This window comes from Emys orbicularis, chromosome 13, assembly GCF_028017835.1.
Source record: "Emys orbicularis isolate rEmyOrb1 chromosome 13, rEmyOrb1.hap1, whole genome shotgun sequence".
NCBI classification, from domain to species: Eukaryota; Metazoa; Chordata; order Testudines; family Emydidae; genus Emys; species Emys orbicularis.
The window spans coordinates 7,096,382-7,108,429 of NC_088695.1; the positions used below are offsets into that span (position 1 = coordinate 7,096,382).

Consider the following 12,048-nt stretch of genomic DNA (forward strand, 5'->3'; position numbering starts at 1 on the left):
GCTCCTGCTGCTCCTAAGGGAGAGGAGTTTACACGGCAGTGTGGGGATATCCCCCAAAGTGGCCCCTTTTTTTCTCACATTTGGCTCAGAGATACTGTTACTGGGAGGATCTGAAGAGTCTGGGGGGGAATCGAGGGGTGACATGGACTGAAGCCCCTTCTCTAACCTCCCCCATCACCCCTCTTGCCCCGACAGGCTGAGGAATCACGTCCACGTTTCTCTCCAGATGGGCCCGTCTTCCAGGAGACAGGGAAGGGAAATGTCTGTGATGGAGCCAGCTCAGGTAGGGGATTTTCAGGGAGCTCCTGGGCAGGGGCAGGGAGGAGAAAGGGTGTGATAAACCTGCTGATTTTCTGAGTGGGCCCATTGGTGACGGGGGAGGGGAGACGGGACATTCTCCCATTTCTCAAACAGGATACAATCCCCTTGCACAGGGCTGGGAGTGAGACCCCACTAGCCTGAGGCTGCTGTGAAATACGAAGGGAAGCTGTAGGGATTCCTGTCCCTGTCCCTGGCTCAGAGCTCTGCTTCCCGTATCAGCCTGTGGCTGGCAGGTGTGTGGGAAATGAGAAGACCCTGCCCTGCTCCGTGTGCTGGGGGGGACAAGGAGCTCTCACCTTCTCCCCACCCCCTGAAGCCTCCTGGCTGCTCTGAGCAGGGTGGGGGTGGGAGTCTGCTACTCTGTCGCTCCCAGAGCTTCCATTTCTTTATCCTTCCTCACACGTGACTAGTGGGATTGTGGCTGGAGCACCAGGTGCTGAGTGGTGGCTTTTGGTGTTCCAGATGCCGGTGACCTTCGAGGAGGTGGCTGTGTATTTCACCCAGGGGCAGGGGGCTCTGCTGGACCCCGCTCAGAGAGCCCTCTACAGGGATGTCATGCAGGAGAACTACGAGACGGTGACCTCGCTGGGTAAGAGATTCTTGTCCTCTCGGATATTCGAAATCATGGGGTCTGCATGTCTGAATCTGGTCAGGTTCTTCCCTGGTCAGTTAGATAGGAGGTGAATGGGTTCCATAATGCACAGCTGCCGTGTGAGAGAGACGTGCCCTCTCTAGTGGGACATGGGTGTCAAAACCTAATGGACAAACTAAAGCATCCCTACCCCTCCAGCTTTCAAAGGGGCATAAATCCAGCATTGTCCTGTCTGTGTTGTTTCTCGGCTTCACACATAAACCCTGTTCACCTCCCTCCTTGGGAATAGCTCCAGCCATGGGGAGGGCTCTGGGCTCTGCAGGTTTAGAAAGAGGCAGGGGTTTAAGTCCAGAGCTGTGTGTGAGTCAGCACGGCCCCAAGAGCTCACAGATCTTGGGAACGCCTAGTGAGGGTGTAGTAATAATTCAACTCACCTCCCCAGACAACTTCCTCTGCGCAAGGGGGCTCAGTGACCGTTTTCCCGTCCTCTTGGATTTCTCGTTCCCCCATCAGAGCACAGGGACAGGTTCCAATCATGGAATGTTCTTTGTGACAAATACTCTGTCAGTCCTCCATACACCCTGATCTAGATTCATTTCACCCTCTGCACAGGATTTCCCATTCCCAAACCTGAGTTGATCGCTTGGCTGGAACAAGGGGAGGAGCCATGGGTGCCCGATCTCCAGGCCTGCAAGGAAAGAAGGCTTCCGAGATGCACCCGTACAGGTGAGGACTGACACAGAAACCATCTAGGGAATGAAGGAAAAAGCTGAGAATCCCAAAATATGGTGTGAGTAACGTCCTCAGTTCTTCCTAATCTCAGCCAGGACAGGGCTGCAGTCATCAGATATAGCTCATGCAATTCCACCCAGCCTCTTAGCTGCAGGAGTTTCCTTCCCATTTCTCCTTCCCTGTGAGTGTTTGGGTGGGATGTGGAGGCGGAGTCCAATTGCTCAGTCTTTGTTTTGGGTTTTCCCTTTGTGCTGTTCCTCTTTCTCCCCAGCACAATGACTCCTGTCCGGATTGTCTCTCTCTCCCGGCAGGTGCTGAGCGAGGGAGTGAGAATGAGGAGGGGAATCATCATGAGGAAGTTCCCGGGGAAGTGGAACCACAGGGGACCTTTGTGGGAAGAGCTGAAGGGAATTTTTCCCAGTGCTTGGAGCAGGCAGAAGCCTGGGGAAGTTGGCACAGGTCAGAGAGGCTTCTGGGAAACCACCCAGGGAAGAAAGTGGATGAATCTAATAATGGTGGGGGAGGAGAGGAGGATCCCAGAGCGCTGCAGACAAATCCCAAGGAAGAGACTCCCTGGCACTACCTTCAGTGTGGGAAAGGATTCACTGTGAGATCACAGCTTGTGACACATCAGCCAATCCATACTGGAGAGAAACCCCTTCAATGCTTGGACAAAGGGGAAAGCTTCAATAAGCTCACAGATCTTAATAACCATGGGAGATGCCACACTGGAGAGAAACCCGCTCAATCCCACGAGTGCGGGAAATGTTTCATTTCGAAGACACAAATAATTAGACATCAGTTAAGCCACACAGGGGAGAGACCCCACAAGTGCTTGGACTGTGGGAAAAGTTTCACAGAGAGGGCAAACCTTGTTAAACATCAGACAATCCACACAGGAGAAAGACCCCACAGGTGCTTGGACTGTGGGAAAAGTTTCATACAGAGGTCACACCTTGTTAAACATCAGGCAATCCACACAGAAGAAAGACCCCATAAGTGCTTGGACTGTGGGAAAAGTTTCATAAGAAGGTCAGACCTTGTTAAACATCAGGCAATCCACACAGGAGAAAGACCCCACAGGTGCTTGGACTGTGGGAAAAGTTTCATACAGAGGTCACACCTTGTTAAACATCAGGCAATCCACACAGAAGAAAGACCCCATAAGTGCTTGGACTGTGGGAAAAGTTTCATAAGAAAGTCAAACCTTGTTAAACATCAGGCATTACACACAGGAGAAAGACCACACAAGTGCTTGGACTGTGGGAAAAGTTTCATACAGAGGTCAAACCTAGTTCGTCATCAGGCAATCCACACAGGAGAGAGACCCCACAAGTGCTTGGACTGTGGGAAAAGTTTCATGAGAAGGTCACACCTTGTTAAACATCAGGCAATGCACACAGGAGAGAGACCCCACAAGTGCTTGAACTGTGGGAAAAGTTTCATAAGAAGGTCAGATCTTGTTAAACATCACGCATTACACAGAGGAGAAAGACCACACAAGTGCTTGGACTGTGGGAAATGTTTCATACAGAGGTCACACCTAGTTCGTCATCAGGCAATCCACACAGGAGAGAGACCCCACAAGTGCTTGGACTGTGGGAAAAGTTTCATAAGAAGGTCAGACCTTGTTAAACATCAGGCATTACACACAGGAGAAAGACCACACAAGTGCTTGGACTGTGGGAAATGTTTCATACAGAGGTCACACCTAGTTCGTCATCAGGCAATCCACAAAGGAGAGAGACCCCACAAGTGCTTGGACTGTGCGAAAAGTTTCATACAGAGGTCACAACTAGTTCGCCATCAGGCATTACACACAGGAGAGAGACCCCACAGGTGCTTGGACTGTGGGAAAAGTTTCATAGAGAGGTCAAACCTTGTTCAACATCAGGCAATCCACACAGGAGAAAAACCCCACAAGTGCTTGGACTGTGGGACAAGTTTTTTACAAAGATCAAACCTTGTTCAACATCAGGCAATCCATGCAGAAGAGAGACCCCACAAATGCTTGGACTGTGGGAAAAGTTTCATAAGAAGGTCACACCTTGTTTATCATCAGACAATCCACAGAGGAGTAAGACCCCACAAGTGCTTGGACTGTGGGAAAGGTTACATACAAAGGTCAGACCTTGTTAAACATCAGGCATTACACACAGGAGAGAGACCCCACAAGTGCTTTGACTGTGGGAAATGTTTTACAGTGAGGTCAAACCTTGTTCTACATCAGGCAATCCACACAGGAGAGACTCCAGAGGTGCTTGGACTGCGGAAAAAGTTTCATATGGAGGTCTGACCTTATTAAACATGGAAGAATCCACACAGGATCTGAACTTCTGTGACACGTGGCAAGAAAGGGTTAAGCAACTTGCATGTAATTGACTCAGGGTCAACATTTAGAGAGAGATTTTAAAAGTGTGTCCACCTTAGATAGCTAGAGTTTGAAATGTAAATGTGTATTTTTAAAGACTTGGAAGAAGAGGGCAAGTCATGTGTGAGTAACCTAATTGTCTTATATGACGAGATAACTGGGTCTGTGGATGAGGGGAAAGCAGTGGATGTGTTATTCCTTGATTTTAGCAAAGCTTTTGATATGATCTCCTACAGAATTCTTGCCAGCAAGTTAAAGAAGTATGGGCTGGATGAATGGACCATAAAGTGGATAGAAAGCTGGCTAGATCGACGTGATCAATGGCTCCATGTCTAGTTGGCAGCCGGTATCAAGAGGAACAACAAGGAATCTGGTGGCACCTTAAAGACTAACCGATTTATTTGGGCGTAAGCTTTCGTGGGTAAAAACCTCACTTCTTCAGATGCAACAGGTTTCGAGGTTTTTTACCCACGAAAGCTTACGCCCAAATAAATCGGTTAGTCTTTAAGGTGCCACCAGACTCCTTGTTGTTTTTGTAGATACAGACTAACACGGCTACCCCCTGATACTTGGTATCAAGAGGAGTGCCCCAAGGGTCGATCCTGGGGCCGGTTTTGTTCAGTATCTTCATTAATGATCTGGAGGATGATGTGGACTACACCCTCAAAAAGTTTGCAGATGACACTAAACTGGGAGGAGTGGTAGATACGCTGGATGGTAGGGATGGGATACAGAGTGACGTAGACAAATTAGAGGATTGGGCCAAAATAAATCTGATGAGGTTCAACAAGGACAAGTGGAGAGTCCTGCACTTAGGATGAAAGAATCCCATTCACTGCTACAGACTAGGGACCGAATGGCTAGGCAGCAGTTCTGCAGAAAAGGACCTAGGGTTTATGGTGGATGAGAAGCTGGATATAAATCAACAGTGTGCCCTTGTTGCCAAGAAGGCTAATGGCATTTTGGGCTGTACAAGTAGGGGCGTTGCCAGCAGATCGAGGGACGTGATCGTTCCCCTCTATTCAACATTGGTGAGGCCTCATCTGGAGTATTGTGTCCAGTTTTGAGCTCCACACTACAAGAAGGCTGTGGAAAAATTGGAAAGAGTCCAGCGGAGGGCAACAAAAATGATTAGGGGGCTGGAGCACATGACTTACGAGGAGAGGCTGAGAGAACGGGGATTGTTTAGTCTATAGAAGAGAAGAATGATGGGGGATTTGGTAGCTGCTTTCAACTACCTGAAAGGGGGTTCCAAAGAGGATGGATCTAGACTGTTCTCAGTGGTACCAGATGACAGAACAAGGAGTAATGGTCTCCAGTTGCAGTGGGGAAAGTTTAGGTTGGATATGAGGAAACACTATTTCACTAGGAGGGTGGTGAAGCACTGGAATGGGTTACCTAGGGGACGTGGTGGAATCTCCTTCCTTAGAGGTTTTTAAGGTCAGGCTTCACAAAGCCCTGGCTGGGATGATTTAGTTGGGGATTGGTCCTGCTTTAAGCAGGGGGTTGGAGTAGATGACCTCCTGAGGTCCCTTTCATCCCTAATACTCTATTATTCTAAGAGGGGTAACTGTAGTAGTCTATGTTTAGCTATCCAAAGGGTTCCTGTATTCTGTTATTTCAGGGATCAATAATTCAGCCATTATAACCGTCGCCCGTGCCACCTGCCCTAATCTAGCTCAGTCTCATTGAATTCGCTGGGGGTAGGGGCTGAAGGATGGAGGGAATATTTATAGCTGAAATCACCAAAATGTGTTTTGCAAGGTTAATGTTAATCGGATCTGTTCCGCTCTCCTGCTCGGACATTTTCTCTGGGGATCCCGGAGACGGAAAGGAGCTGGTGTTACCATCTTGGCTACCAATCCCCACGGTGACTCTCTACACTAACAATTCTCAAACTATGAGGCAGAGCCTCCCAGTGGAGGCACAGGAATGTGTCAGGGGAGGCGTGAACAGTGTGGGTTGTTTGGGTTTTTTTTAAAGAGCACTGGCTGTGGGCCTCAGTTGGCTGGGGCTCATGAAGAAGGAACAGGCCTATCTGGGAGGTGGGGAGAAATGCTCAGGCTCTCAAACCCAGGTGCAGCAGCAGCACAGAAGTAAGAGTGGCAATGGGGTGATAAGTGTTGTGAACAGCGATATTGCTGAATATTATTTTTCACATGGCCACCCTAACTTCTGTGCTGCTATTGGAGGTCTTCAGAGCTGTGCACATCGCCAGCAACTACTCTGCCTTTAGAGCTGGGTGGTGATATCTGTGCTTTTGAGGGTGGGGATGTAAATGACCACAGACACCAAGAAGGGGGGGGCAATGAAACACATCTGAGAACCACTGGTCTACACTCTTATGGGCACCACGTTTACAAAATGATAAATCTTCTCCAAAGTATGTCTTGTGAGGTATCATAGGAAAAGTCATCGCCTGCTGAATATTAGTGTCCCGTTAAAATGTGTCTATCAGCACTGTCCATGGAGCTCTGAGAGTTTGCTGTATGTTAGTTACATGCTGTAAAGCTGGAAAACGCCCACAGACGAGCTCCTCAGAGACAATGTCACCTGCACACCAGCTAGGTGCTAAGTGGCCAGTAATTGCTCAGCCGGCTATTCACCAGCTGTGGAGCTGGGAACAGGAGAGTTACAATTCACTGGAAGGATGGCTGGATGCTCACTTAGTCCACAGACTGATTGTCGCCTGCCCCCTGACTGGGGGATGAACCTCAAAGAGGAGAGTGGTATAAAAGCAGAAGGGAGAATTGCCTCCATTTTTACCTCTCCTCTCCCATCTTTACAGAAGGCAACAAGATGGCTTGAAAGGCAACAGGGGCCTTGGAGTGGGGAGGCTGGGTACTAAAAACTATGAACTGCCTGCAACAGCGGGTGGGGTGAGAAAACGGGCTTGCTTTGCATTTTCCTTAGGCCTTGGCTACACTTGCAGATGTACAGCGCTGTGAGTTAAACCTGACTTCGTACAGCTGATTAGGGAAAGCACTGCAGTCTGTCCACACTGACAGCTGCCCAGCGCACTGTCGTGGCCACATTTGCAGCATTTGCTGCGCCATTGGGAGCGGTGCATAATGGGCAGCTATCACACAGAGTACCTCTTCCCATTCTGGCGCCGTGGGTTGTGGGAAGGGGGCGTGGGTGCGGGGCATTCTGGGTCCTGTCCCAACGCCCCATGATGCATCGCTTCACATCCCAGAAATCCCTTTGTTTCCGTCCACCTTTGGCGCCATCTTTCAACGGTTTCTGTGCAGCGCCATCTGTCTGCGGGAAATGGAGTCCGAACTGATGAGGAGTATGCTGACTTATCTCGTCAGCACATCACGTTTGGCTGTCGAACTATTCCTTAAGATCCAAAGTGACAGTGAGAGTGAGGAGTCTGACGATGCTATCAAGCCGCGTAACGCGTACGACACGAAATTGCTTGTGGCATCCACGAACATGCTCAGCACCGTGGAACGCCGCTTTTGGGCTCAGGAAACAAGCACTGAGTGGTGGGATCACATCGTCATGGATGTCTGGGATGACGAGCAGTGGCTGCAGAACTTTTGGATGAGAAAAGCCACTTTCATGGGACTGTGTGAGGAGCTCGCCCCCACCCTGCGGCGCAAGGACACGAGATTGAGAGCTGCCCTGCCAGTGGAGAAGCGGGTGGCTATTGCAATCTGGCAGCTGGCAATTCCAGTCTGCTATCGGTCGGTCGCAAACCAGTTGGAATCGTGTTGATGCAAGTTTGCAAGGCCATTAATTGCATCCTACTCAGAACAACCGTGACTCTGGGTAACGTGCAGGAAATAGTGGATGGCTTTGCAGAAATGGGGTTCCCTAACTGTGGAGGGGCGATAGATGGGACGCCACCTAGGATCTGAGTATGTTAATCGGAAGGGGTATTTCTCTATGGTTCTCCAGGCGCTTGTGGATCACCGTGGGCGTTTCATTGACATTAACACAGGCTGGCCTGGAAAGGTGCATGACGCACGCATCTTTCGGAACACTTGGCTGTTCAGGAAGATGCAGGCCGGGACTTTTTTCCCACAGCGGAAGATCACGGTAGGGGAAGTCGAAATACACATTGTGATCCTTGGAGATCCCGCTTACCCGTTAATGCCGTGGCTCATGAAACCCTACACAGGGAGCCTTGACAGCAGCAAGGAACGGTTCAACTACAGGCTGAGCCGGTGCCAAATGACTATGGAGTGTGCCTTTGGCCGTTTAAAGGCCCGCTGACGATCTCTGTATGGGAAGCTGGACTTGACCGAAAACAGCATCCCCGCGGTTATATCTGCGTGCTGTGCCCTCCATAATATTTGTGAAGGGAAGAGTGAAAGCTTCACTCAGGCATGGACCTCCGAGGTTCAACACCTGGAGGCTGAATTTGCACAGCCAGAGTTCAGGGCTATTACAGGGGCCCAGCGCGGGGCTGCAAGGATTAGGGATGCCTTGAGGGAGCAATTTGAGGCTGAAAACCAGCAGGGATATCTGGTTCCCTGCACGGGAGTGAAGTGCAGTGGTTCCAATCTTTAGGAATCAGTGTTTGCTAAGCAGACAAGCAGTCTTGCAGTGCCTGTTTATTTCCTGGGCTAAGGAGTCTTTTACTTTATGCAATAATAAAGAATGTTTTCAAAGCCAAAAAATCCATTTATTAAAAAGAAAACAAATTTATTTATTGAAAAGAAACAAGGGGGTGGAGTGGGGAACGGTACAATCACAGATTCGCGTATGTCCTGTCTGGTGTGCTGTGCAGTGAGTGTTGCACTTCAGGATAGCTATACTGCATGGTGATGGGGGTTGAGTGCAGAGGGTAAGGGTCGTGGTTTTCAGGGCTGGGTGGTGAAGATACTGGTGTTGGAGGCAGCTGGTGGTGTGAAGAACACGGAAGTTGGGGAAAGTGGGTTGGAGGTGACAGTGGGGCACAACGGAAAGAGTTTTGGGACAAGGGCTGTGGGGGGGGTGGCGTTTGCGTTTCCGGTACTGCTCCTCTATCTGCATGGCTACCAGCTCCTGGATAGCATCTGCTTGGCACTCCAGGATGCTTATGAGCCTAGCAGTGCTTTGCTGCCGGTGCGCGGTGCTTTGCTGCCGGTGCGCGGTGCTTTGCTGCCGGTGCGCTGCGTTTTCCTGGCGGATCCTGCTTTCTCTCTCCCTCCAGTTCTGTGCTTTCTCATTCTCTTTAATAGATTGCCGCATCACTTCTTGCAGCATGTCTTCTTTGCTTTTTCGCGGTCTCTTCCTGAGGCTTTGCAGTCTCTGAGCAGGCGATAAGAGGGACGGCTGAGGTCTCAAGGTTGATGCAGCTGTATAGGCAAAATGCAACATTTAACAGAGGCAGCATTGTTTATACCAGACAGAGTAGTGATTCCCCCCGCACTTAAGGAGTAGAAAACACACAGGGTCTACACAATAGCATAATTTTCCCGTCAGAAACAGAGCACACACATCCCACGGGAACCTCAAAATGGTGAGTAAGGGGGACTGGTTGTTTAAGGGCTGCACTGTCCTCTTTGTTTCTGTGCCTTGGGGAGAGCCAACAGCTTCAGGGGGCACCTACACTGAACACTGTCCCAACATTTTCCACAGGAGTTCATCCTGGACGATATCTCACTGCTGAGGGTGACCGGGGAAGTAAGGGAGGGTCTTCTACTGCAATGTGGCTTCCGCCGTGGCCCATATGCAGCTTGCCTGTGTGCAGCAATAGTCTCCCCGCCCCTCGCGGCACAGTGGCGCGGACATATTACCCTGGCTGGGACAAGGACCACGGTGGCTCTCCCGATAAACCTGCGCAAGCGCATTGCACACGTTCTGGATGAGACATTCGAGGAGATTACCGAGGCCGATTACCGCGATGTGATAAACCACATCAATGCACTATTCTGCATCTAGGCATGCATGCCTAACCCTCCTCTCCCAAAGAGCCCGCACTGAAAAAATTCCTCCCCGAAAAAAAACCCGCTTACCGGGAACCTACTCTTCTGTTTGTCCTCCACCAAGTACCGGCCGCTGCGACTGGCTACCTTCCTCCTGGCTCAAGAAGAGCTCCTGGCTGCATGGCTCCAGGGACTCCGGGGTGTCTCCATCCCCCCCCCCACCCTCACTCCCGTTTTCCTCCACCCCTCCCACCGGCTCTGAATTGTCCGTGGTGGTGCTTGGAGTGGAAGTGGGGTTAAACCCAAGTATCGCATCCAGCTCTTTGTAGAATCGGCAGGTCGCGGGGGGAGCACCCGAGCGGCCGTTTGCGTCGTGGGCTTTGTGGTAGGCGCTCCGCAGCTCCTTCACTTTAATCCTGCACTGCAGGGCATCCCGGTCATGGCCCCTTTCTATCATGTCCTTTGATACCTTCCCGAAGGTATCGTAATTCCTACGGCTGGAGCGCAGCTGGGACTGGACAGCTTCCTCCCCCCAAACATTGATGAGGTCCAGCAACTCGCCATTGCTCCATGCTGGGGCTCGCTTGGCGCGTGGAGGCATGGTCACCTGGAAAGATTCGCTGATAGCACTCCACACCACGCCGGGCTGAGCAAACAGGAAGGGGATTTTTAAAATTCTCGGGGAATGTAAAGGGTGGGTCACATGGTTGGTTACCTGAGGCCAGGGCAGTAGAGTTTGAACTGATGACCAGAGTGGCTAGAACAGGCATTGTGGGATACTGCCGAATAATTCTGGAGGCCAGTCACCGCGCATTGGGCGGCCACGCTGGCGCCGCAGCGCTGCAGCGGCAGCGTAACACTCGCTATTCCTCTCGGGGAGGTGGAGTACATGCAGCGCTGCAACCACGGAGATACAGCGCTGCAAATGCCTTGCCAGTGTGGACGGGGAGTGAGTTACAGCGCTGGGGGCGGCTTTACAGCGCTGCAACTCGCAAGTGTACCAAGGCCTTAGATTGGTAAAATTTAGGATTTAAAATGCATGTTTTAATTTTATAGTTTTAACCGGTTCTGACCTTTTACATCTTTCTCCCTTGTAATCCCTAAAAAAACCCTTGCTCCAGTTAATAAACTGGTTTTAGTGTTTTGTCTGGACCTGTGTGTTTTCATTGAAGTGTTTGGGGCATTTGACTGGAGAGAACAAGGCTGTGGCCTAATCCGGCCCCTTTATGGGGTGGCCCGCTAATTATTGTGTTTGTCCATCACAGTGGACAGACTGAGCAGTCCAAGATGCACGTTCCCGGGGTGCAAGGCTGGGAGTAGAAAACTGGCTGATGTTGCTGTGTCGTTTGGTACGTTCCTGAGTGTCTGGCTAGTCGCACTCAGTACAGTGCAGCCAGGAGTGACTTTGAAGGCTGGTGGCTGTGTGGGAGCAGAGCGTGGAGGGGTTTGTTGTTCACACAGGGAAGCAGCAGGGTGGATTTGATTTAAATCACTAGTCAGGAAGACTCGATTTAAACATGGTGTTCTACATAAAAATGTATTCTTGTTGGTTGTTATAACCTTAATACATATTCTTCACAACCAGGGCCGGTGGAAGGATGTTTTGCGCCCTATGTGAAACTTGCACTTTGCACCCCCCCGTCCCCGAGCCCCCACCCTGGAACGCCCCCCCTCCCTGCAGCCCCCCCTTCCGCCCTGAGTCCCCCCCCACGGCAGCTCCGCCCTGAGGCTTCCCACCCTGCGGCAGTTCCCCACTCCCCACCCTGAGGCACCCCCCCGCCCCAGCTCACCCCTGCCCCGCCTCTTCCCCGAGCACACCGTCGCTGCTTCACTTCTCCCGCCTCCCAGGCTTGCTGTGCCTAAGCTGATTGGCGCCGCAAGCCTGGGAGGCGGGAGAAGTGAAGCAGCTCACCCATGCTCCGCCTCCTCCCCGAGCACACCGTGGCTGCTTCACTTCTCCCCCCTCCCAGGCTTGCGGCGCCAATCAGCTTAGGCGCCGCAAGCCTGGGAGGTGGGAGAAGTGAAGCAGCGACGGCGTGCTCGGGGAGGAGGTGGGGCGGGGTGAGCTGGGGCGGGGAGTTCCCCTGTGTGCCGCCCCCCCTTCCCCTTGCTGCAGGCAGCCCTCTCCGCGCTCCTCTGCCTCAAGTTCCTCCGCCTAAATGCCAGCGGCG

At 51.4% G+C, this 12,048-nt stretch overlaps 1 protein-coding gene across 1 annotated transcript; it reads left to right on the top strand.

Annotated features, from left to right (window-relative positions):
• The first annotated feature begins 783 nt into the window (after positions 1-783).
• Positions 784-8,240, top strand: LOC135888226 (zinc finger protein 436-like). Its single transcript, XM_065416034.1, has 5 exons — positions 784-910; positions 1,957-2,036; positions 2,745-3,484; positions 7,268-7,413; positions 8,146-8,240. Exons 1-5 carry the CDS (start codon positions 784-786, stop codon positions 8,238-8,240), a joined length of 1,188 nt encoding a protein of 395 aa, XP_065272106.1.
• Positions 8,241-12,048: the final 3,808 nt, after the last annotated feature.

Bases quoted from the DNA above. Each gene is read 5' to 3' on its own strand.
- LOC135888226 (XM_065416034.1), top strand. From the start codon at position 784: ATGCCGGTGACCTTCGAGGAGGTGGCTGTGTATTTCACCCAGGGGCAG. The intron at 2,037-2,744 runs GTGGGAAGAGCT...TTGGACTGTGGG, and splicing joins TGGAACCACAGGGGACCTTT to AAAAGTTTCATACAGAGGTC. The intron at 3,485-7,267 runs GTGCTTGGACTG...GTTTCTGTGCAG, and splicing joins ACAGGAGAGAGACCCCACAG to CGCCATCTGTCTGCGGGAAA.